Raw genomic sequence first — 24,206 nt, forward strand, 5'->3', positions numbered from 1 at the left:
CTTTTTTTTTTTTTTTTTTTAAAGAAAACAAGGCCCATCCCCCATTTATTCACGTTCAAATTCCTGGGAAAGACACTAGTTCCCCAGACATCCAGCCAAGCTTGTACAAAACGAAACACATTTTACCAGCTTAGAGGATGTGGCCTTAGACAGGATCCAAGTGAAGGTGGCTTTTCATGCTTGGCATTTCAGAATTTGTCCGATAATATGATTTGTCTAATTACTTTACAAAGTAACAATCAGGGTGCTTGGTTTCAAGCTGAAAGACGCTAACCATAAACATAGCGTAACTACAGCCGGAAGCCCAGCGACACAACCTTTGCACAGCAAGGTCTGACCTTGTGCTGTTCTCCCCAGTGCCTGCTCTGGAGTCCAGTCCAACAAAGTGCGGCCCGCACAGTCAGTGTCCGATGGTCAGGGGCGCTCCTGGCTGGCTGGTTGGGTGGGACTGGCTAAGCGAGGGACCTCTGGCTGCCTGCCCTCTAAGGGTGCAGGGACCCTCTCCGAGCACACACGCACCTCCACCCCTACCTTCCCTCCTTGCACTGGAGAGAGGCGCACGGGGAGGACTTAATAGGCGCTTGGAGGGCGTGCGGGCCTCAACAAGGCAGCTGTGGCCTTGCGCTCATGGCACCTACGACTGAACACGAGAGCCAGATGAACAGGAGGTCCCAGGGGGACGTGCAGGGAGCTCAGGGCCCACCCGGGCGTGAAGAGGGTCAGGCAGGCTTGCTGGCGGAGTGACATTTTAATCTTACTGAGATCCGGAGGATGAGCAGGGCTCTGGCTTCGCACACACCCTCGCACAGGCTTGTTCCTCCCTCGATTTCTCCTTTCCCAGCAAATCCCTCAGCGTCCTTCCCAGGCTCCTCACGCGCAGAGGCCATTGCCTCAGGGCCGCCTTCCCCGACCTCCCCAGACGCTGCCTGCAAGGCCCCCACCATTCGTTGCCCTCTTTATCCAAGTCATTACCTGTCCATTGTCTGTGCCCCAGAACACAAGCCCCCCTGAGAGCAGGGGCCTTCCTAAGCTGCCTGGGCCGTAGCCAGTCCCTGGCATCCAGCCCCGGGCCTAGTGCACAGCAGAGGCCCTCGGAACTTTTGCTGAATGAACTCACAGACAAACATATGAGTTATCCAGACTGACTGGGAGGGGAGGGGGTAGTATTCCAGTAAGGAGAACAACATGTGCAGAGGCCCGAGGGCAGGGAGTGGCCAGGGCAGAGTGTAGGGGGCAGGGCGAGACCCTGGCCAGGCTGCCAGAGGGCCCTCAGGGCCCAGCGGCTTGCTCAGGTCAAGCCTTGGCCTTGGCCCTCGTGGGAGGTGTTTGATAATTCATTTCAGCTCCCACGTCCCTTCAGAGCTGCTTTTGAACTTGGACTTTGGACTTCTTGGGGGAAGTTGTAGATCATTTCCCAACAGTCAGGAAGGGGTGTATAAGTTGGTTCCCGGAAGGGCCGTTTCTGCCCAGGGCACAAGGCAGGCTTGGCTCCTTGTTGCCCGCCCTACAGCCCCACTGAAGGGATGTGACAGCCTCTGGATCCCCAGGCACGCCCTCGGGAGAGAGTTCTGCTCGCCACACCCGAGAGGGGAGCTAGGGCTTGGAAGGCAGAAAGCCATTCAGGCTGGGGGCCCAAGACGGGCTCTGGGCAGAGAGAAAGCTGTGCCAGCTGTGGGAAGAAGAGATGGGGCCACAGCCTAGACTGAAGGCCCTCGGAGGCCTGTGCCGAGCAGCCAGGAGGGGAGGAGGCTGGAAGGGGCTGCTGGCTGCTGGGAGCTATGTGTGGGGTGCGCCTGGTGGGAAGGAGCCCCGCTCTGGGGGAAGGCTGCCCGGGTGGGCCAGAGGAGGCCTGTGCCGAGCAGCCAGGAGAGCTCGGCCTGCTGGCCAGGCAGAGTCCCGCCCACGGGAAGCGCGGAAGGGCTCATGCTGCAGAAGAGTGACCTCACCTTCCTTTGGAGTCCCACAACCGTGGGTGCTCCTCGTAAGTCCCTCCCCTGTTGCACCTCCACGCCTGCGGCCCCAGGCCCTGCGCCCAGAGCTGCTGTCCATGCAGGCTGAGCGTAGCGGTCTGGCTTCCTGCTGGTGCTGGTGGCCGAGCAGGCCCAATAGTGGGCATTCTTCCTACCCATCCGAGAGGGAGGGGCGGAGAGCTTGGCCCCGTGACCCGGCTGCTCTCATCTAGCCCAGACCGCTGAAAGTGCCTCAGGGGACTCAGGGAGACAGGGCTCCGAGGGGGACCAGCTTGGGGAGGTCCCAGTGGTGATGGGCTGTGGGCAAGGAGTACCGGCTGCCTCCACGCCCCCCATCCTATGTCTCCTCCTCTGGCTTCCGCTGCTGTGGACCCAGCTTTGCTGAGGCATGAGCCTGCCTCCGGGCTGGAGGCTGACTGGGGGCGAGAGGAGAGAGTCCTCCTGGGTTCAGGCTAGGACGTGGGACAAGCAAAGGCCAGGGGAGTGAGCGGCCGGGGCCTGGGGCTGGCAGCCGAGGGGGGAGGTGAGAGCGGAGTCTGGTCGCCGTTTGCTGAGGTGAGGCCTTGCAGATTGGAGGCCACAGAAAGTCGTCCTTGCCAAGTGGGTGTCGGCGCAGCCTATAGGTGCCCGTGCTGAGGCTGCGGGGAGTGCCCAGCTCTGTGGTCCTTAGCTTGTCCCAGGATGGCGGTTGCTGAAGAGAGCACTGGACCAGCCAGAGACCTGGATTACAGTTGTGGGCCAGCAAGGGCTCACTTTCTCCATTTGTGAATCTCTGTCCTGCCCAAGTCTGACTCAGTAAGGAAATGCAAACCAAATCCTTTGTAAATCAAGGGCTGTGCAAGTGGGTGGGACCTTGAGATCGCCTGCTGTGGTACATATGGGGAAACTGAGTCCCAGAGAGGGAAAGATGCTTGTCCAGGTTCACACCTGACCTCCGGGGCAGAGCCAAGCACATCTGTCACACCACACTGTGCCCTAGAAGAGACTCTGAGCCCCAGGCGAGCCAGAGAGGCCAGGAGGGGCTGGTGCCGGGAGGCTGAGTGTCATGGGCTTGAAACACCTGAGGGCTGGACACCCAGATGGACCCCCAGTGACCAAGGTGCGGCTCTTTAGGCTCTGTAGTTTACGAAGCCGCACGAGGATGTGACTGCGGCCTCCAGGGAAATCATGCTGAAATAAAGGCTTCTTGGCAGAGGTGGTGTTTTTTTCTGCAGGACTGTCTGGCTTCATTAAGACTCATCCCATCAGGCCGGCAGCCGGCCTCTCCTCAACTGGGGATGACAGAGCCGGGCGGCAGGGCCCGGTGTTTTTCCACTTGAGGAGGGCTGTGCCAGCCGGCTGGGCTCATGGGAAGCGATGGGGAGCCTCGTTCCCCTGCGGGCTTGGGGAGCGCCACAGGCAAGGGAGCTGTCCTCTCGCCTCTACTTCCCTTTCCAACTGGGGAAGTCGAGGCCCAGAGAAGGAGGGGCACTTGCCCAAGGCCCCTCTGGACCCGTTAGCGGGGGCGCGCTTGGAACCCAGGTCTGTGGCCCCCAGGCCAGCTCTGGCAGCGTTTGACCTGAAAGGGGCCAGAAAGGCCTGCAGTCACTCGCCAGCTTTCTTCTGATTCTCCTATGGGCTCAGACTAGCGGGCACGTCAGGGTGGACTGGCGAGCCTGTTGTGAGTTAATGACGGTAGAGACACCTTTGTAATCTGGAAGACCTGGGTATTAAGCCAAACACAGGGTGTATTACTTCCTGACGCCCATCGCCCGCCCTTAGACAAATCCTGCACTTCTTGTGTGAGGCATGAGAGGCTCTTAAAGAAACTTCTCTAGGTGCAAGAGCCCGGCCAGGTGCTAGATGCGCGGCAGGGGCTGGATAAGCGCGTGCGTGACTGATGAAGGAAGTGCAGGACCACCCTGGTCACCGAGGAGAAGGCAGACCCTGAGCTCCCCGGTGAAGGTGGAGGCCGGCGAGTCACTGCAGCGCCTCCCTCCTCCCTCTTGTCATCCGCACGCACCCCAGCCCTGAATACCCTGTGGCCGGTTACCTGGCAGAAGGGCCGGGCTGGAATGCTGCTTGGGGGCGTCTGGCCCAGGGTCTGCATTTTGGACACTCATCTCCTTGGAATCACAACCCACGGTAGTGGACTTCGTCATCCCCAGAGCTTGTTTCCTGCCCCACCCCCATCCAGGTGACCGCCGGTCGTGTCAGTCCCACCTCCTGAGCACCCACGCCCATCCCCTTCCCGCCCCTGCCCAGGACTGGGGTGCCCTGCTCCTCAGCTGAGCTGTACGGCCAGTGCCCGACCAGCACTTCTGCTTCATCTTGCCCTCCCTCCTGTCCTCACTGTACGTACTCATCACAGGCTCCTCCTACAGCACAGGTGCGACCAGGGCGCTCCCCAGCTAGATCCCTCGACATGGGCAGGAGCGGGGTAAAGTTATGCCTGGATTGTATCCTCTGTCTAGAACGTCTGTGCTGGAACACCTCCAGACGGAGCTACCAGGTCACCTTGCAAACATTCACTGTGGTCCACACTAACTTACTGAAGCAGGTAACGCTTGCCTGAAAGCTTCTCAGTGCAGCCACAAATAAGATTTTAAAAACCAACAAATATTAAGTACTTATCGCATGCCAGGCACTGTTAGAAGCACTCCACACCTATTACTTCATTAATCATTAAAACCACCCTGTGAAGGAGGCACTATTATCGTCCCCTTTTAAAAGGGGGAAACTGAGGCACAGAGACTAAATGATTCACCCAAGGTCACACAGTTAGTAAAAACTGGGCAAAGTGAAACAGCAGTGAGGGAAGGAGAGCGTGGCGAGGTGGAACCAGCCATCTGGAGCTCCTGGTGTTGGGGACCAGCATCCCTTTGCCTCTGAGCCCCTCTCTCCTGCACCTGCAACGCTATCAAGAGATCTGGCTCTTGGGCCCGGCCTATCTTCCAGGTCTCACAGGCTCTAATGTACAGACCCTCTGAACTTCCGTGTTTCTACACAAAAGTTCTCATTCTTTTCATTGGCTTCCATTTAGTTTCTCCATCGTTCTCCAGCATGCTCTTCCCTGCGTCAGCTCCACACACAGCTCTCCAGAAAACAGGAGCACTGGGAGAAGCGTGGTGGCCGGGCCTGGGTTCCACTCCTGGCTCAAGGCCTTGGGGAAGGCCCTTGCCCTCGCTGGCCTTTGCCTCCGCACCCGGATCCTTTCTCCTTTGTCCGATGAGCCCTGCTTTCCAGGCCCTCCTTGGTCCTTGGCAGCCTCTCCTGAATCCCAGAGCAGTGTTTCCTCACCTTTGCTTTCATAGTTGACAGTGGCCCAGGGCCAGTGCTTCCCGAATCTCAGGTGCCTGGTTTGCTGGTGGTGTGGTAGCTGTTTCCAGAGGAGCAGGCAGGCTTCCTGAGGCTGCAGACACACCAGGCAGTCTGCGTCTCATTGAGTCAGAAGCATTGCCTGGTGTCGGCGGCTTGTTGTCACTTTCACATCAGATACAGGGAGTTCACCATCCTGTGAACTCTCTGGCCACAGCCAAAGTGGGCGCTTGACATTTCCATAAAGACAACAGCAATGGGTACCCTTTATTGAGCATTCTCCACATGCCAGGCACTGGGCCATGGACCTTACACAGATCATCTCATTTAAAGCTCCCGACATGATGAAGGAGGTACTACTGCCCCAGCCAGTCTAGGGATGGGGAAACTGAGGGACCCTATGTCACGTTGCCTACCACTTTAAAGTCACTGGACCACAACAGCCTAGGTGCAGACGGCTGGCTCTGTGGCCCAGGGACTGGGCCGTGACCACATGCTGCCCACCATGGTGACCTGTGTCCTGGTCTCCGGGTTCTCCTCTCCTATCTTGGAGAGCAAGGACAAACACCAGTTTTCACCTGCTCCCCACCCAACAGCCCAGCCTAGAGCTTAGGGTACTTGGTGAATGAAAACACGGAAGCTCCCTCTACGGTGCTGGGAGCCCTGGCGTCAAGCCCCTTTTGTTGGTTAGGTAGTGAGACACTCGGACACTCAGCCTGCCTTCGTAGGAATTTAAGAAAACTTCCCAGAATCCAGGGGTGGGCAAGAAGCACAGCTCTGTGGAGCCCTGGAGACGGAAAGAGCGTCTGTACGTGGCTATTGCTTCTTCTGGCTTTCTCACGGACTTCATGCACTAAGGGCCTCTTCGTTGCCGTTTTTACGGTAAGAGGTCTCTCTGCCATTTTTTTTTTTTTTTTTTTTTTTTTTACGCGTGCCTCTCACTGTTGTGGCCTCTCCCATTGCGGAGCACAGGCTCCGGATGCTCAGGCTTAGTGGCCACGGCTCACAGGCCCAGCCACTCTGCGGCATGTGGGATCTTCCCAGACCAGGGCACGAACCCGCATCCCCTGCATCAGCAGGCGGCAGGGAAGCCCCTCTCTGCCATTTTTGACACCACTGACTGCCTGTCCTCCAGCCCTTTTGCTCCCAAGACTGTAACGGCCCGTCTCCGAGCTCTGCCCTTCCTGCCTGCCTCCCCTGCCTCTCCCACGCGCTGGAGTTCCACGAGGCTCCAGCCTTGGCTGCCGCCTCTGCCCTCCTCATCCTCTCTCTGGGAAATCTTAGCCACGCGGGGTGCCGAGGACCCCTCACACGCAGCTGGTTCGTAAGCCTCTACTCAGCCCGAGCTGCTCTCCTGGGCTTTAGAGCGACGGCTTCACCTGGGCATCCCACGTACACCTCCAGCTGCGCACCGCCCCCCCAGTCCCCGCCCCGTCGTCTCATGTGCACCTCCAGCTGCGTCCCCCGCCCCCGCCGTCCCCAACCCGTCGTCCCACGTGCACCTCCAGCTGCCCATGCCACCCCCCGTCCCCCTCCCGTGTTCCCCATTTCAGTTGGTGGCACCACCACGCACTCACCAGAAGCCCAGCCGTCATCCCGAATCCTCCCTTCCCCACGTCCCCACGCCCTATGTCCAAGTAACCGGCAAGTCAGGCTACTTTCCCCTCAGCACTCGTGGTCTGGTCTCCTGTCAGCTGGGGGAGCGCGGGGCACCTGCTTGCGTGAGCCGCTGTCTCCAGGGGCCTGGGTGTCGGGACTGGCCAAGGCTGGGCGGGGCAGGGCGGTGCCCCTGCCTGGGATGGCAGCAGTGCCGGGCTCAGTCCCCTGGGCTTTGTCAGAACCCGCAGCCTTTTCTTCCACCGCTCCAGGCCCTGCCGAGTCTCCAGAGGCCCCTTCGCTCCCGTGGGTGATTTCCTCAGTCTGTTCCTCCTCCAGCCCTGCCAGGGCCCCTCCCTCACAGCTCTTCCCTTGGTCTTCATCTGCAGAGGCCCTCCTCCCAGGCTCTGCCCGAGCCCCTGGGCCGCAGGGCTCCGCTGGGCAGCAGAGGAGAGGACAGGCCATCTTCCACAGGGCTGTGCTGTCTCTGATGTCTGTCCCCATAAGCATAAACACACTTCCCTTTTCGTCCTCAGGCAGCTGCAGCCTTCAAACGCTCGTAGGACCCGCTGCCTGGCCCTGGCCATCGCGGACATTGTGTGGCGGGCTGGAGGCCACAAGAGAGCCGTGGTCACACTGTAAGTGCTCCCCTGGGCTGTGTTGCTACCACTCCACCTCGGGTGGGCACAGCTACAGGCCAGCTGGCTGTGCGCTTTCCTGTCCTTGGGGAAATCATCGTCTCACACAGGCCGTCTGGGCCTGAGGACCGTGTCTGTGTCCTCCCAGACCCCTGCCCTGTGCTCCGGGCTAGGAGGAGCCCAGAGAGTTGGCCTGATGTGCTGGGCAGCCCCACACCAGGGGAGGGCCAGCCCTCCACATGGCTCCGGTCGAGAGGGGTCAGATCTGGGGATCCCTCTCGGCAGGGGGTGCTGGCGGATGTAACCTGCCTGAGAAAACCCATGGCCCCCCCCCCCCGCCCCCTCACCGGCAGCTTGCTCCCCTCTACATTTCTCTGATCCGGAGGCCTCGGAAAACAGCCTCTAGGTCGACCCAGTCGTCTGTACTGCTCCCCCAAGTCCCCAAAGCACGCTCCTATTTGCTCTGTCACTTGGATCCCCGTTCCAGTGAGGAGACTCAGGGAGGTGAGAGGTCAGCGGTGGAGCCAGTGCAGTCTTCCCTGCTACCTCTGTCCTACTGGTGGAGGATACCATCCTCGTAATCTATGTGGATGGTCTGCCGGCTTTTCAGCCTGACCCTTCAGAGTGGAAGCATCACTTCATCCCAGCTGTGTGGCTAAGCTTTAGTAAAGGGGTGCCCTTCGGATACAAGGGCCACACCCTGGAAGGGGGCACAGTGGTCAGTAGAGCACAGAACTTAAGGGACTCAAAAGGCTGACCCCCAGTGCTGTTGCTTGTTGGCTCTGTGACCTTGACTCGCTGACTCGACTTCTCTGTGCCTAGCCTGTTTACTCACCTGGAAAATAGGGGTGATAGTAATGATTACTTAATGGGGTGAATGTGAGAATTGAACGAGTCAACATAAGTAAAATGGTATATAATGAATGACAATATCATCGATCAGTTTAAATAATTTATCCATATAAATAAGTGATAAGTAATAGTATGAAGCACTTAGGATAAGGTCTGGCTCATACTAAGTATCGTGTCAGTGTTAGGTATCATCATCATTATCACTATCGTTCTTATCGAGTGCTTGTCCTTGGTACCCATGTTCCAGGTAACTTACAAACCCTGGCCCTTATGATCTGCATGGTAGCCTTGAGAGCATATGGGGCAAAAATTCAATGTCTCCTTACCTTACAGATTAGGAAACGGAAGCCCAGAGAGGGGTGGTGGCTGGTCCAAGGCTGCACAGCAGGCTAATGTCATAGTGGCCCCAAACTCCAATGCAGCTTCTAGTCCATGCCTTCCTGGGCCACACATGCAGGTGCTGTGTAAACAGATGTCCTCCAAGAGGACAGAGGCTGGACTTCCTCAAGTCCCTAAAGACGAAGGGCAAGTGAGCATTCCTTAGTCTGGCAGCATGCTCGTCGGTGGGTGAGAGGCAGACTTCCTGCTACCAGGATTTGGGTTTGGTTATCCCGAGCTCTCCTTTGGCTGTCTTTTTTCCATCCCATATTAGCACCCGCACTCTACCCCCTCCCGTTTAGTGGAGTTCTCCGGCCCCGGCCTAGCGGGTGAGTTCAAAGCGGGGAAACGAGGTGCGCTTGGCTCCCTTCTTTCCTCTGGGCCCACCTTTTGGTTTGTCCTCATTGAGCAGCCCGTGTGGTTTTTGCCCTGGCTCTGGGGCATGTCTTCTCTCCACGCAGAGACTCATGCATCTCCCTTTCCTTTTTAGGGCTTCGAGAACACAGCAGTTCAGTCCAACCGGGAAATACAAAGCAGATGGAGTCTTAGAAACAGTACGGCTTTCTGGAAAATTATCATGCAACCTTTGGCTTTGTTTGGGGACAGTCTCCTTTCATATAAGTAAATCCTTCCTCAGTTGGGGATGGGCCAGCCTTCCCTGTGGCCCAGGCCAGCAGAATCCTCCACCTGGGATTGGGGTGCGGGCAGAGGTGGGGGCCTTTGGGATGAGCTCTGGCCAGAAATGACTATGGCCAGAAGGCCTCCAGCGTTCGATGCACCATGCCTTTTGGCTAAATCCCAGCCTTCCCCGTGTCCCCCTTTATGTCATAGCATCCTCTCTGGGATTGCCATGAGAGGGTAGTGGGGGTGCAAGGGAGAGGAAATTGGAGAGCAGAGAAGAGCTTTGATGGACGGAGCACCAGCTGGAAAGCCAGACCCAAGTAAGACAAAGGACAGGAGAGAGATGAGAGACGTGTAAAAATGTGGAAACTCTGAGACTCTCCCACAAATTAACCTCCTCTTCACTGAGGATTTTTGTTTTACTTAGCTTGTTTCCTTTGACCTTTTGGGCATGCGTGGTCCTGGGATCTTAATTAAGCATCTCACTTTGTTGGACGTTATCTGTGAAAGTGTTCTTTTCTGACCTGCATGAGAAAGCACAGGAGACACATAACCACTGCTGTGCACTGAACTCGGCACTACCTGCTGGGCTCAGAACAGGCCTGGTGATGGCGACCTGAGTGGGTCCCCCACCCTGTACTCCCCTGTCCCCCCACCCTCCCCGCCCCCAAGGTGTTCCTCAGATATCTGTGACTAGCCTGCAGGGTGCAGCCCCGCCCGTCAGGGCCACCCATGCATGATGCTGGCTCTGTGGCTTTAGTTCCATGATGTCTCCAATCCTGGGGCCTCTAAAGGCAGCCTCAGTGTTGCTGCAGGGCGGGAGCCCCAGAGACCCCAGCTGGGCCCTGCAGCCTTTAAATCACACACAGGTGTAGGAGTGCCTCTCCCCCCCACCGCTCCCGAGGTCGCCGCTCTCTGACTGCAGGGATGTTCCCCAGTGGGGTCTTGCAGCTGCTGAGGTTAGGGCCACAGAAACTAATCCAGCACGGGGGACCATCCACCGGGCTTGGGCAGTTCACCCTGTGTGTTTGTGTTTCCCAGCTCGTACTCCACAGTTTGACCTGCTACGAGGAACTGGTGACTTTTCTTCAACAGAGCGTCCATCAGGTATGAACAGTGGTTTAGTTTGTGGGATGTGCATTGCTGAGCGTCTGCTTTCTTTGTGGGAGGCATCCTGGTGAACTGGGGTTGTTCTCCGTTCATCCCCACCCTGGGGTAGTGGGGCGATGTCAGCTGGAGAAGAATGGGCTTGGGGGCAGAGGGTCCGACCTCTGCCACCGTGTCCTGGAGGGCTGGCCATGGCTACAGGTAAAGGGAGCCGCTGCAGCGCGGGCCGCCACCGCGGAAGCAGGGATGGAGCGGGGTCAGGCTGAAGGGGAGCAGCTATCAGACTGTGGTTGTGAGAGCTTTCTCTCTGTCCGAGGGCAAGCAGCTACCTCTGCAGGTCAAGAACACTTCGTCAGTGAGTGGGGCTCAGCACCATCTGGGGAGGTGACTAGGACGTGGGTTCCTGGGCTGGGTTGGAGGTCTGAGCACCGTTGATGGAGATCCTGATAGTAGAGGACCTTGCTTGGTGTCCCGGGAGGCAGGGCTGGGCCCGGAGGGGCCTCCGGAGCATCCTGTCTACTGGAAGAGAGCCGTGCACCTGCTCCAGGCTGTGAGATGGGGTAGAACCCAGCCAGGGCCTGGGAGCAGCCCATCAGAGGGCTGAGGGAATTCAGAGTTGGGCTGTAGCCCCGGGGCTCTGTGGAGGAGGTCGTAGAATGCTCCGGGGGTGAGTGAAGAGCTTTGTCTCTGGAGCCATCAGCGTCAGTGGGTGTTTGCATCTAGGTTACACCCCTTAGTAGCTCTGTGACCTTGGGCAACTTACTGGATCTCCTGTGTCTCAGTTTCCTCCTGTGTACCATGTGGCTGATGACAACGGTGCCTGCCTCAGAGCGCTGTGCAAAGCGTTTGCCTGGAGCCACCGTGTCCTGCCCCGTGTTCTCGGGGGTCGTTAGCTTTCGTTGTGGGTGTTTCGTCACCATGGTGATGATCACGTAAGGTAACCTTGAGATGGGTTAGTTGTAGACACAGGTAGAGACGGGAGGGAAGCATGGCAGAGAGAAGCAGCCAGAGCCAAGGGATGCTGCCTTTCTGCGCCAGCCTGTCCCGCAGGTGCGTGGGAGGGGCTCTGATGTAGGAGGGGTCCTGGCCTTGGCACTGGGAGTCCTGGGCTGGCTGTCACTTGTTCCCTGACTTTCTCTGGTTCTTCATGAGCATAACCCAGTGGGCAGTCTATAGATGCAGCATGCTCACCACCGGCTCAGGGCCATGGGGTGCCTGGAGCAGAGGCCCCGGGACCTCCTTTGCCTTTTTCCTTGGTCGCAAGTGGCCTCAGGATAGTCACTGGGCTTCAGTGGCCTCATCTGGAAAGTGGAAGATGGAGCAGTTAGTTAGCGGGTAACTTCCAGCTCTTTACTGTCCAACTGTGATTCTTAAAGAAGAACCTTAAACGCATGGGAAAGAATGTCTTCCAAATTAAGGACCAGGCAATTTAAATAAGCAGAAAGGACACCTTTTATTAAACATACCAGAGCAGTGTGAGAATACAGCAATGCATCTGAGAGACGAGCAAATCCTGACAGCATCAGTGTGCATTCAGGGAGGCCAGGACCAAGGGCACCTGTGTTCACACTGTCAGGTGACGCAGAGCTGGAGGAGGGAAGCCCTGTGGGGCAAAGGAGGGGCCCTGGGGTGATTGCTCACATGACCCCAGGATCTGAGGCCCCATCATTGCCCCTGAGGCCCTGGGGTGGCCCTTCAGCACCAAAATCGTCTACATCCTTGTCTATAGATGGGGTCTCCCTCCTCCCTTGGCCTGTACCCCCAGGGTTTCGATGAAGCCCGAGCAAGGCAGTGAGTGAGAAAGAGGTTCTGAGAGTGGGACCCTTGCCAGGGGCGGGAGCCGCCTACTTCCTGCCACACCTCTGGGCTCAGAGCAATTCCCCCTCCTCTCCTGGCCTTGATCCCTGGGTACGAGGGGTCACCATTTGGCCCTCGCTCTGGAAGGTGTTGTTTTCTCCCTGCAGTTGAAATTATGTTTTTGCTGGAAGCCGTTGAGCTGCCTCAGCACTACCCTCACCAAATTCATTTTTCATGGTCTGGGCCTAGGAGGGGTTCCTCGTGCCAGGCCTGGAAATGAACACTAAACCACGTCTGCCCAAAATAAACAGCCTCCTTGCTGTGTTTTCATTACCGCTCACCCTCCTGGTGAGATGTCTGGCTGCCGCCCCCTGTGAACTGGGGGATGCTCCCGCCCCTGCCTCCCGCTGGGGTTCTTGGTGGACTCAGGTCTCTCCTGGGCCAGAGCAGCTCGGTGGAACGACCCCTTCTTCCCAAGCGGTACCAGACATTTTTCCAGACCCTGCTGGTGGGTTCTGGCCCGGTTGCCCGCCTGGACTCTCCCTTCAGGGCAGGCACTTCGCCCTGTGGCCTTCCATGGCTTGGCAGCTGGAATTTGATGAGATAATTTTACAATAATAAATGTTTTAAAAACAAAATGGGATATTGGTGCCATTCAGTCGTGTTGCGTCCGGCAAGGGCCAGAGGCCCCAGACGGGGGTCATGTCCCTGCCCTCTGCAGTCTCACCTAACCTGTCCACACGCAGGGGCATATCCGCGGCTCAGGATGAGGTCTCCTTGGACGTGTCCCAAGGACTGTGGAAAATGCTGGCCTGAGTATAATAATAGTTCTCCACGTTTACACAGAGAGTTGGCTTACAGCGGGAGTCTGTGTTCCTTACTTCATTGCAGTCCTGCGAGTAGGAAGGCACGGCAGTGGGGGAGACAGACCCAGGAAGTGCCGTGGCCTCCGCAGGACAATGTGCAAGTCCGTGGCAGAAGTAGGTGGGCATTTCAGAAGGGGAAACTGAGACTGAGAGAGCTTTGTCACTCCTCGAGGCAACAGACAAGACTGTAGTAGAGCTGTGACAAGGGCACTGGTGGCCCGAGTCCTCCCAGGCCTCTGTCCCCCTGCGCAGGGACATCAGCATTCCTCTCTGCAATTGTCAGAGCGCTTCCACCGACCTGGCCTCATAGGACATGCAGCGTGACCTAAGGAAACATGCAAGGGAGGCATTTGTTATCCTCATTTTGCAAATGGGAAACTGAGGACGACAGAAGTGAAGTGACTGGCCTGAGATCACAGAATTAAGGTGATGTTGATTTAAGATTATTGTTGATGCTTTCATTCCATTTCTGCTTCCAAAGAAAGATTTAAAGGTAATTATTAAAAAAATAATGATGTCCTTGGGGTTTGCTCTGTGCTGCGGCCATGGTAGACCTTCCCTCTCTTGCCTCTGGGCCTTTGCATGTCCTCCTCCTCTCACCTGGAACAACGTTCCCTTTTCTGACTCCTCCTTGTCCCTTGGGCTTCTGTCTAGACAACACTTCCTCCGGAAAGCCTTCCTTGAAGCTCCCTCCTTCCCTAGGCCCTAAGTCTGCATTGAAGGCCCTTCCTGTGTGTCTCCAGGGAACCTTGTTTTTCCCATCAGTGCAGAGCCCCTTCCCCACTTTTTTTCAGATTGCTTATTTATTCTCTCTTTCCTGAGTTACTTCTCGTGAGGGCAGACCCGTGTCCACCTTGTTCGCAGGTATAGCTTTAGCAGGGAGCATCCTCTTGGCACAAAAAGGTCAGGCAGTAATTGTTTTTGCTTGAATGACTGATGAATTGAATTGTTGGGTGAAAACAAAGACTATATACCTATATAATATTTAGAAAATATAAATCTATATTTGTAATTGAAGTATAGTTCATTTACAGTATTGTATTAGTTGCAGGTGTACAACATAGTGATTCAATATTTTTAGATTATACTCCATTTAAAGTTATTATAAAATAATGACTATATTTCCCCGTGCTGTGCAATATGTCCGTGTTGCTTATTTATTTTATACATGATAGTTTGTGCCTCTTAATCCCTACCCCTATCCTGCCCCTCCCCCTTTCCCTCTCCCCACTGGTAACCACTAATTTTTTCTCTATATCTGTGAGTCTGTTTCTCTTTTGTTGTATTAATTCATTTGCTTTATTTTTTAGATTCCACATATAAGTGATAACATACGGTATTTGTCTTCCCTTGATAAAGTCTATATTTTGAGGAAAAGAAAAGATAATTCTATCAGAAGCTTGAGCTAAAATAGTTTGAGTAGTTTGAACGTCGTGTTTGGCTCTGAGCTTCCTGGCAGCCAAGGCAAAATGGCACTATGATAAGTTATATGATTCTCATTGTTCCAGGAAAGTAAGCTTTCTTTTTCAGTTTTAAGTTCAAAAAGAAACTGATCACCCCATAGGGAACACTGACTATTGTAACAGGCAGCATCTTCATCACCAATTCCGAAAGTGGTATCGTCCCCATAGTGGGATGAGTAAGGCCTTCACACTCATTTGCAGTTGGGAGACGGTGTTCCTTCAGGAAGCAGAAATGACATAGTCCATCCCATTAATCCGTGGCCTGCTGGGCTCACTGGGCGCGTGGGCAGTGAGGACCCAGCATCATACTAACAGCTAACACAGGTGTCAAGCCCTGTTTGAAGTGCTCTACAAGGATGATCTCACTTAATCTTCACAACAACCTCATGAGGATGGGTCCTATTTTTATTGTCTTTGTTTTACAGATGAGGAGATGGGACAGAGAAGTTAAGAAATGTCCCCGTGGTCACATAGCTAGGAGTGGCAGAGCCGGGATGTAAACCCAGGCAGCCAGGCCCCCAGGTTCTGGGCTCCAAACCAGGGTCAAGACTAGGGGAAGATGGGAAGACGAGTGAGGCGCTCCCCAGATTCAAAGGCGTCCGCCAAACCTCAGTAATCAGCATAAATAATATTTTAGTGCAATAGTTTAAAACTATTAAGATTAATCTCAAACAATCCACGATGAACAAAAAAATTTGAAACGATGGCATCTGCTCTTGCGCTTGCCATGCTCACCTCACTGGCACCTCCCCACCCGATTCACCTCCGACCTGCTCTCTGCTACTCTCTGCCCAGTGCAGTTCTTAGGATCCCTTAGGAGTTAGGGATTTGGAATCAGACGGAGGCCCCTGGATACCCATTGGGCTGCTTGCAAGTTGTGTGACCTCGGGCCAGTCACTCAATTTCTGAGCCCCGGTCTCCTCACATGACAGAGGGCAGTAATAACAGTACTTATAGCACAGGCCCGGGATAGTTTTAAATGTGATAATGAGCAGAAGACGCTTGCACGGTAGTGGAGGCTGCCCCAGGCCACTGCTGTCCGTGAACTTCTGGGGCTCGGCGGTCGTGGGGTGTTCCTCGGCGGGCACTGCATCTGCTCCATTGTCACTCAGGCTGGTGTGCCCCTCATCCCTTAGGGACTCTGGTTAGTGAGACCTGCATGGGATCGGCCATGGGGCTACCTGGCGACCTCTGGGACCTGGCTGGAAGCAGCTGGCTCGGGGTCAGGCTGCTCCCTGGGTCGTGGTCCCCAAGGAAGTGACAGGAGGGAGGTGCACACACTTGCTGGGTTCTCATTCCTCTCTCCTCTTCCCAGTTTGAAGCAGGCCCCTACGGATGTGTCCTGCTCACCCTGTCGGCCATCCTGTCCAGGTCCACAGAGCTGTGAGTATCTTCCTCATTCATTTCCGGGAGCCGGGCTTGTCTGTCTGGTCCACTGCTGCCTCCCCAGAGCCCAGGGCAGAGCTGGGCACACAGTGGGTGCCTAGTGAGCATGGATGGATGAAGCAGTGGGCTAGGGGCAGCTGGCTGGACAGGGGAGAGAGAACAGTTACATCCTTTGTACATGTGTGTTCAGTGCTACCTTCTCCTCCGTCTCCCCACGTGTGCTGGGGAGTGCATGGGATTCGGATCCAAAAGACCCCCCAAAGAGCTTACAGCCTCCCTGGTGTCCCAGCGGCACTGCAATGGGCACGTACTTGAGCACACACGTGGACTCCCCCGAGACATGTGCGGGGACATAAGAACTGGGAGATGACTGAGGGCCCTGTGAACTTGCTGTAGGCCAAGGCGGTCCCGAAGGCTTCAAGGTTCGTGTCTAGGGCCAGCCCTGAGGGGCTGAGTGTGCCCCGGGGCCTTGGAGGCCGGGGGAGCAGGGAGGCTGGGTCCCCGGCTTGGACTCCATGCATCCTTAACAAGCGCGGCCTCCCGGGCTGCCCGAGAACTGGAGTTCCGCCATCACCCTCATTCCCTAGGAGCTTTCTAGGCCTCTTTTCTGTGTTTGTCACCTGGGCATTATGTCACTAGAGAGGGTAGCAGATTAACAGCGCGTTAATAGGTTTGTAAAGTACAATCGATTGCCCCATCCACTTCCGAGCAGAGCGCAGACCCCAGAGGGCGTGGAGATCTGGGGGAATGAATTTGCACTTTGCAGGGGTGCGTGGTGTTGGGGAAGATTCGGGAACAGCTCTGAGCAGGCGGGCCCTGGGAACTGGGGAGGCGGAAAGAGTAGCCATGCGGAGCCCAGGCTGGGGAGGCCCGGCAGAAGGAGACGCTCGCCCCCCACTCCTGGTCCTGGCCGGGCCCTGTCCGAGTTCCCCGTGGCCTCTGGTGCGGGTGAGAGGAGGAGGGCAGGGGCTCTGCAGCCTCGTGCTGCTAGCCTGCCTGCTGCTCGCTGCTCCTGACCTTATTAAATGCATGTGTGTGCACTTTCTAACGGCATTTTCCTTCTAATCCTGCCATAATGATATGATTCATTCCTGGCCGGGCTCACGTGCCCGGCGACCGTAAGCCGCCCTGCCTTCTCCCCAGGCCTGGGTTTGCTAATCCCTGGGCTGACGGGTGTGTGGGTGAGACCCTTGGGCTCCCTGAGGGGAAGCTGAGCTCTCAGGAGGGCCAGGCCCTTTTGCAATCCTCTTGGCCTCAGTTTCCCCATCTGTATGGGGGCCCCTTTGCTCTGAGGGTCAAGGTCTCTGTGCTCAGTGTGTCTGCTCTAGGTGTCACGGGGCTTGTCAGCCTGGGGGCTGGGCACCCTGTTCACATGCACACTCCTTAGGGAGCTGCTCTGGCAGCCCTGCCCGTCCGAGGGGGCTTCGGGGCCGCATGTCCAGGCTGTGCTTCACGTTATCCAGAGCTGGAGCACTGGGGCTGTTTCTGCCACCTCCCCGCCCCGTCCAACCAAGCCACGCAGGGGTCAGTCCCTGCCGAGGTCGTGGCACCTTGGGGCATCTGTGTCGGGGGGGCTACCCTGCTGGACCTGCACAGCCTCGTGCCCACGGGCCCGAAGAGTCACAGCGTGGCCCTGCCCCTCCCCCTCCGCCAGTCACAGACACACACGCACACAGAGACGCACAGAGACACACAGACAGACACGGGCACAAAGAGACATACACAGACACAGATATACACAGAGACACATGGGTACACACACAGACACACACAACGCTGTGGGGGTCCCCTCCTTCCCCTTGTCCCCAGAGAGAGTATATAAAGACAGTCTCTCCTGCTTAGGGCCCCCGAGGACCTTCCCTGGGTCCTGGAGGCCAGTGGTTCCGAAGCCTCCCAGGGCAGCTATGGGCAGCCTGGCCCCTGCCTCCCAGGAGGACCTGCACGGAGACCTGCTTTAGCATTGGCCCCGGCAGTGCTTTGGTGGGAGTTGTCTTACTCCTGTGGCCTCCCTTTCCCTTCTTCTAAGAAGACAGCATAGAGAACATTCTCATCGGCAGGAAGAAGGAAAGCAGCCAGCATCTAGTAAGCTTCCTGTGTGCCAGATCCTTTGCTGTAGCATTTTACAAGAGACGCATATAATCCCCACGGCAACCCTGTTAGGGGTCACTATTGCGATCACCATCACCATCTCTGTCTTTCAGGTGAGGAGGCGAGGCTCTGAGAGGCGAGTGACTTGCCCCAAAGTCACACAGCTCAACCCAGGCAGCCTGGTCCTGGACGGGGTTCTCTGGGTTTGCTGTTTAAGGACCTGAACTTGGGAATAAAACAGACTTGGGTTTCAGGCCTGACTCCAAACTCCTTTGAGCTTGAGTTTCTTACTCTGTAAAATGAGGATGATAATTCCTGCCTCACAAGATTAAACGAAGAAATACATGTCGTGTGCTTGGCAGGGCTCTAGGCGGGTGGCAGGCCTCGGATACTGGCCGCTGCTGGTCCCATCCTCTCCCAGCTGTGCTCAGGAGCCTCTTGTGCCCCGTGCTGTCCTGTCTTGCCCTCAGTCTTGGCTTGGCGCCTCGTGGTGGAGACATGGCCACAGGGACATCCTGCAGTGGGTGATGGGTCCTCCCTGGTGCCAGGAGACTGCTCTTAGGGGGAAGCCCCAGTTCTGCAAACACAGCTTAAAAACCACAGGACCAGGCGATCCCAAGGGCCTTCCTGCTCTGGGGTCCAGTTTTAGCTTTGCTGAACCCTTTGATACCATTTCAGGGTGATCCTGTGCTACTTTGGGCAGTTGGACACATGACCTGGTAGCCCAAAAAAGAGAGCAAGTCTCTCAAATCATATGCTGTTCGGCCAGGAGAAGTGGAGCTGGGGGAGGAGGGGCTGGGAAACGCAGCCGAACACAGTTTGAGTATGTGTGCGTTTGTGGCAGGGCGTGTGTGGACGGGAGATGGGTGAGTCTGAGGGGCTGGGTGTGAGATGATGTGGGTTTTGGTGGTTGTGTCTGAGATTGTGCAAAGGGTGACTTGATTGTGTGTGTGCGGGAGTGTGGGTCTGACTGAGCGCTTGGCCGTCCCTCCCTCCTAGCAAGGCTCTGAGGCTCATGCCTGAGGCCCAGGGGCAGCTGTCACAGCAGAGTCATTGCCTCCTGTGCACGGGCTGTCCCCAGCCCTGGGTGGAGCCAGGGTGAGGGCGCCATGGGCAGACACAGATGCAGCAGAGTGCAGCCTGGACACTTCACCCTCAGAGGCTGAAAGAACAGTGGCAAAGCTGGCCTTTGAGTTTTGCTTACCCCAGGCTGAGTGCAAAGGCTTGAGAAGGTTTCATTATTTTCTGCTTGATTGCAAGCCATCTATTTTCTTTCCTGAGATCTCGAATTGCTTACAGTAAATCTCATACAGGCTTTCATGTTCTCCTAGTTCCCCTGCTTTCCAAACCGCATGGCCCAGATCTTTCCCCAGCGCATTCTCACAAGCCCCAAGGATGCCCAAGTATCTGGGGTCAAGGCCAGCTCCGAGCCAGCCCTGCACAGCGCAGTGCAGGGGTGGGCCAGCCCCTCGGCACAGGGGAGGGCTCGGGCGCTGCCCCCCCACCGCCACCCCGGGTGACTTAGGCCTGGGCGGTGAGAGGAGACAGCTCGTGAAGAAAACCTTTTCATTCAGTAGACCTTTGGCACTCATTACAGTGGCAACTTTGGATGCTCCAGGGCAATCTTGAAAGTCCAGAGTAGGCGGTACTTTGTCATTTGCCGAAGTGATTTTCGAGCAGCACAAGCCAGGCACTGGGGGCGTGGAGAAGCCTCCACACCAGTGGCTCTGTGTTCTTTGTAACCATCTCCAGCAGAGGGAAAACAACAACAACAACACAGTGAAACAGCCCTGAACTGAAAGCCAGCCGTGAGTGTCGGTCAGGTGAAGGCAAGGGACGGAAGCACCGTTCTTAGCCAGCGCAAGCAGAAAACAATGCAATTAATTGATTCATATCAAAAGCCCGGGGCTTTGGGAGTGGCTGGGTCCAGGAACGCAGACAGTGTCTTTGGGACTTGGTGTCCCCCATTCTGTCTCTTCTCTCTTCTTTCCTCTGCCTCTGTCGTGTTCTCGGGGGAGCCTCCTGCACGGCGGCTCCAGGGACCCTTTTCTCGGGCTGCCGCTGTTCCTGATGCCTCATGGTGGCCAGGCCCAGGCCGCAGACATTGTGGGGCAGGTGAGACTCAGGGGCTCCCCCGGAAGGTGGTCAAAACCCCCAGGGACCTACCACACTGGCTGGGGAAGGGCCGGGCTGCGTAGTCAGCCAGTATGAGAGTATGAGTATGAGTATGAGTATGAGTCTCAGTCAGTATGAGACGTATCAAGGAGCAGAGAGCAGGCCTGAACTCAGGGGTGAGTCAGATCTGGGCCTGACGGAGGCCCTGCAGGCCACTCTCAGAAGCGGAGAGAAGCAGTGCCGAAGCTCCCAGTGCACCTCAGGGAGGCTGGGCGGGCCAGTGGATGGCAGCGTAAGGGTTCGAGCAGGGGGCTGTTCAGGTTGAGAAGCCCAGGTTTTTGGTGGCCCTAGCTGTGCTGTGCTGGGGGAAGGAAAAGATAGGAGACTTGTCAGCATTCTCCACCCTCCTGTCGCACCCCCTAAAGTCTCCCAGCCCAGGATAGGAGGTGCACACAGAACTGCCCAGACCGGGTAACCTGGCTCGATACGGACAACAGCTGCTTTGCAGCCCTGAACGGAGCCTGGCCTTTTTCCCCTGGGTCTTCCAGGTGGGACGCGGGAGACCGGGCAGGATGGTAAATGGCCCTCCCTCCCGACATGCCAGGCTCTTTGGACTATAGCTGGAAAACAGGAGGAAAGGAACTTTCTCAATGAATTCCAAGTCAACTGTAACCTGGACTCGGATTCTGGTGGAGGCCGTGCTAGTGAGCGCTCTCAGCAGACGTGTCTGAGGAGGCCGTGGTGGTGGGTGGGAGGCAGACCCAAAGGGCTTGCTGGTACCTTTGTCATCGGAAGCAGCAGATGCTCCACCCAGACCCCACTGCCTTCGACTGACCTTCCGTCCTCGCCCAGGTTCCTTTTCTGGGAGCCCCCAGCTCCCGTGCAGTGAGCGGAACTCCATCCTATAGCTCTCCAGCTGGCTCCCCCAACCCGAGGAAGGCAGTTGCTGGAGGCCCAGCCTCATCTGGAGGCGGAGGAGAGAGGGAGGGGCCCTGGGCCCCTGCAGGTGCACAGCACACGGGCCCCAAATGGTGTGAGCCTGCCCATACCCAGGCCTGTGGAACGGCCTCCAGAAGCTGGGTCCCAGGTTGTGTTTGAAGGCAGGCAGAAGCAAGCGTCCTGCCCAAGCAGCTGAGGCTGGCCTGGAACAGCCCACCCCAGGCTTTGGGGGCTGCCAGCAACCCAAGGGGCAGGCCCATAGGCCCGGGACCATCATCCCATTCTGCAGCCGTGGGGACCAAGGCTCTGAGAATTAAGGGCAGGTTGGTGCACAGCTGACACCATCACCCGAGTCTCCCGTGACTGCATCTCCCATCCGGGGCTAGGGGAGGAATGACAGGCGCTGGTCAGCTGTGTCTGCCCACTTAGAGGGAGAATGGGAAACAGGACCCCAGGGGGTCCCAGACCAAACTGATGCTTGTCCACCGGCTTCACTCTCCACCTCATTTCAGCCGGCATAGCCTGGCCCCAGGCTGCTGAGATGGCAAGTCATGGCCCGTGAGTGCCAGTGTGGTATGGCTGAGGGCAGCAGGTCTGCACATAGACAGAGCCTGAGGGCTGGATGCAGAGAAGGGCGACCAAGCCCAGGCCACGCTGGGGTTAGTGGCAGAGCTGGGAGGGTCTCCTGATGCTCGGTGCATCTAGCACCCCTACCCACTCACCCCAGAGCTATACACACCTCCTTGTTCCACGAAGGGCTTGCTCAGGTGCCCAGGTAGAGAGGACAGGCCTCAGGAGGTGGGAGAGGCCATTAACCGTTCTTTTTTTTTTTAACATCTTTATTGGAGTATAATTGCTTTACAATGGTGTGTTAGTTTCTGCTCTATAACAAAGTGAATCAGCTGTACGTATACATATATCCCCATATCTCCTCCCTCCTGCGCCTCCCTCCCACCCTGCCCATCCCACCCAAGCCATTAACCTTTTGAAAGAATCTTTTGTTCCAGGCCAGCTTCAGCCGTTCGGGTGGGAAGCTTGCTTCTGCCTGCCTCCAAACACGGCCTGGGACCAAGCTTCCAGAAGCCGTTCCGCAGGGCTGGGTTTGGGCAGGCTCACATCATTTAGGGCCCGTTTGCTGTGCACCTGCAGGGTTTGGGCCCAGTTCTGGGCATCATGGGGCCAGACGGACACAACATAACCCAGGCCATCCAAGTCCTTGCTACCTGGAGGGGCAAGGCTGGTACCCGAAAAGCAGGGGGTGGGTGCTCTTAGGAAGGGGATGTCTGCAGGGAGATGGGGCACATCTCTCTGGGGCAAGGGAGGTGTCCCTTTGTGGAGGAGGTGACAGTTAGCAGGGCTGTGAGCGTTATGTGGGAAGGGTTGCGGCAGGCAGCAAGAACGAAGCAGGCGAAGGCTAGCAGAGGGGTTTTTGCAGGGAAGGGCTCCTCGAGGCGCGCGGTTGGAAGGAAGGTGCCGGCATGTGGAAGAGGACTGGGGGAGGTGAGGTGGAAGGCAATGGGGGAAGGGCTTGGGCATCTCTGCTTTCTCTTCCGTTCTCCAGGCAGCTCCCTCTCTCTCCATCCACGCTCCTTGCCCTGCTTCCTGGGTCCCCTTCCTCTTTAGGGCCTGTGCCTGCAGAATGGAAATAATACCCGTGCCCTCTAACCTGTGGAGCTGTCTGCAGTTTGCAAGGCCTTTTTATGGCCTCAGCCCTTATTGCAACGACTCTTTGAGGTGGTTATTGTTATCTCTGCTCTATAACAAAGTGAATCAGCTGTACGTATACATATATCCCCATATCTCCTCCCTCCTGCGCCTCCCTCCCACCCTGCCCATCCCACCCAAGCCATTAACCTTTTGAAAGAATCTTTTGTTCCAGGCCAGCTTCAGCCGTTCGGGTGGGAAGCTTGCTTCTGCCTGCCTCCAAACACGGCCTGGGACCAAGCTTCCAGAAGCCGTTCCGCAGGGCTGGGTTTGGGCAGGCTCACATCATTTAGGGCCCGTTTGCTGTGCACCTGCAGGGTTTGGGCCCAGTTCTGGGCATCATGGGGCCAGACGGACACAACATAACCCAGGCCATCCAAGTCCTTGCTACCTGGAGGGGCAAGGCTGGTACCCGAAAAGCAGGGGGTGGGTGCTCTTAGGAAGGGGATGTCTGCAGGGAGATGGGGCACATCTCTCTGGGGCAAGGGAGGTGTCCCTTTGTGGAGGAGGTGACAGTTAGCAGGGCTGTGAGCGTTATGTGGGAAGGGTTGCGGCAGGCAGCAAGAACGAAGCAGGCGAAGGCTAGCAGAGGGGTTTTTGCAGGGAAGGGCTCCTCGAGGCGCGCGGTTGGAAGGAAGGTGCCGGCATGTGGAAGAGGACTGGGGGAGGTGAGGTGGAAGGCAATGGGGGAAGGGCTTGGGCATCTCTGCTTTCTCTTCCGTTCTCCAGGCAGCTCCCTCTCTCTCCATCCACGCTCCTTGCCCTGCTTCCTGGGTCCCCTTCCTCTTTAGGGCCTGTGCCTGCAGAATGGAAATAATACCCGTGCCCTCTAACCTGTGGAGCTGTCTGCAGTTTGCAAGGCCTTTTTATGGCCTCAGCCCTTATTGCAACGACTCTTTGAGGTGGTTATTGTTATCTCCATCAGGGGATGACACACCCAAGGCTCAGAGGTAGAAAGAAATTTGCCAAAGCTCACACAGCGCAGGTGGCAGAGGGGGCCTGACACCCAGGTATTCTGACTCACTGTCCGTTCCCTGTCGACGTTTCTGAGAAAATAGTCAATATCTGGCCACATCCAACTCCTTTTCAGATATTCATGGCCACAGTTCAATCGCTGGGAGCGGAGACTCCATTTATTCTGGGTTTTTGGCCGTGATACGAATAGTGGAGGTTGCAGGAATCGTGACTCTCAGTCATTGTTTTGTTGTTGTTGTTGTTGTTGTCGTCGTCGCTGGTATCGCAGGAAAATGGAAGTGACATTTACCAAATGTCAAATGCTTTATATAGTTCATCTCATTCAGTTCTCACAGCAATCTGTAATAGAAGGAGGCGTCTTCATACCCATTTTACAGGTGGGGAAACTGAGGCTCAGAAAGGGGAGCAACTGGT

General features: G+C 56.5%; 1 protein-coding gene across 1 annotated transcript in view; it reads left to right on the plus strand.

Moving 5' to 3' along the window:
* The window catches only part of MINDY4 (MINDY lysine 48 deubiquitinase 4), a 100,755-nt gene that overhangs the window by 61,867 nt on the left and 14,682 nt on the right, over positions 1-24,206 (plus strand). The window contains exons 12-15 of the mRNA XM_007466106.1: positions 7,400-7,501; positions 9,222-9,285; positions 10,394-10,459; positions 15,901-15,968. Coding sequence (XP_007466168.1) covers positions 7,400-7,501; positions 9,222-9,285; positions 10,394-10,459; positions 15,901-15,968 — 300 coding nt within the window. The remainder of the gene's footprint in view (positions 1-7,399; positions 7,502-9,221; positions 9,286-10,393; positions 10,460-15,900; positions 15,969-24,206) is intronic.

The sequence above is a fragment of the Lipotes vexillifer genome, unplaced genomic scaffold, assembly GCF_000442215.2.
Source record: "Lipotes vexillifer unplaced genomic scaffold, Lipotes_vexillifer_v1.1 scaffold150, whole genome shotgun sequence".
NCBI classification, from domain to species: Eukaryota; Metazoa; Chordata; class Mammalia; order Artiodactyla; family Lipotidae; genus Lipotes; species Lipotes vexillifer.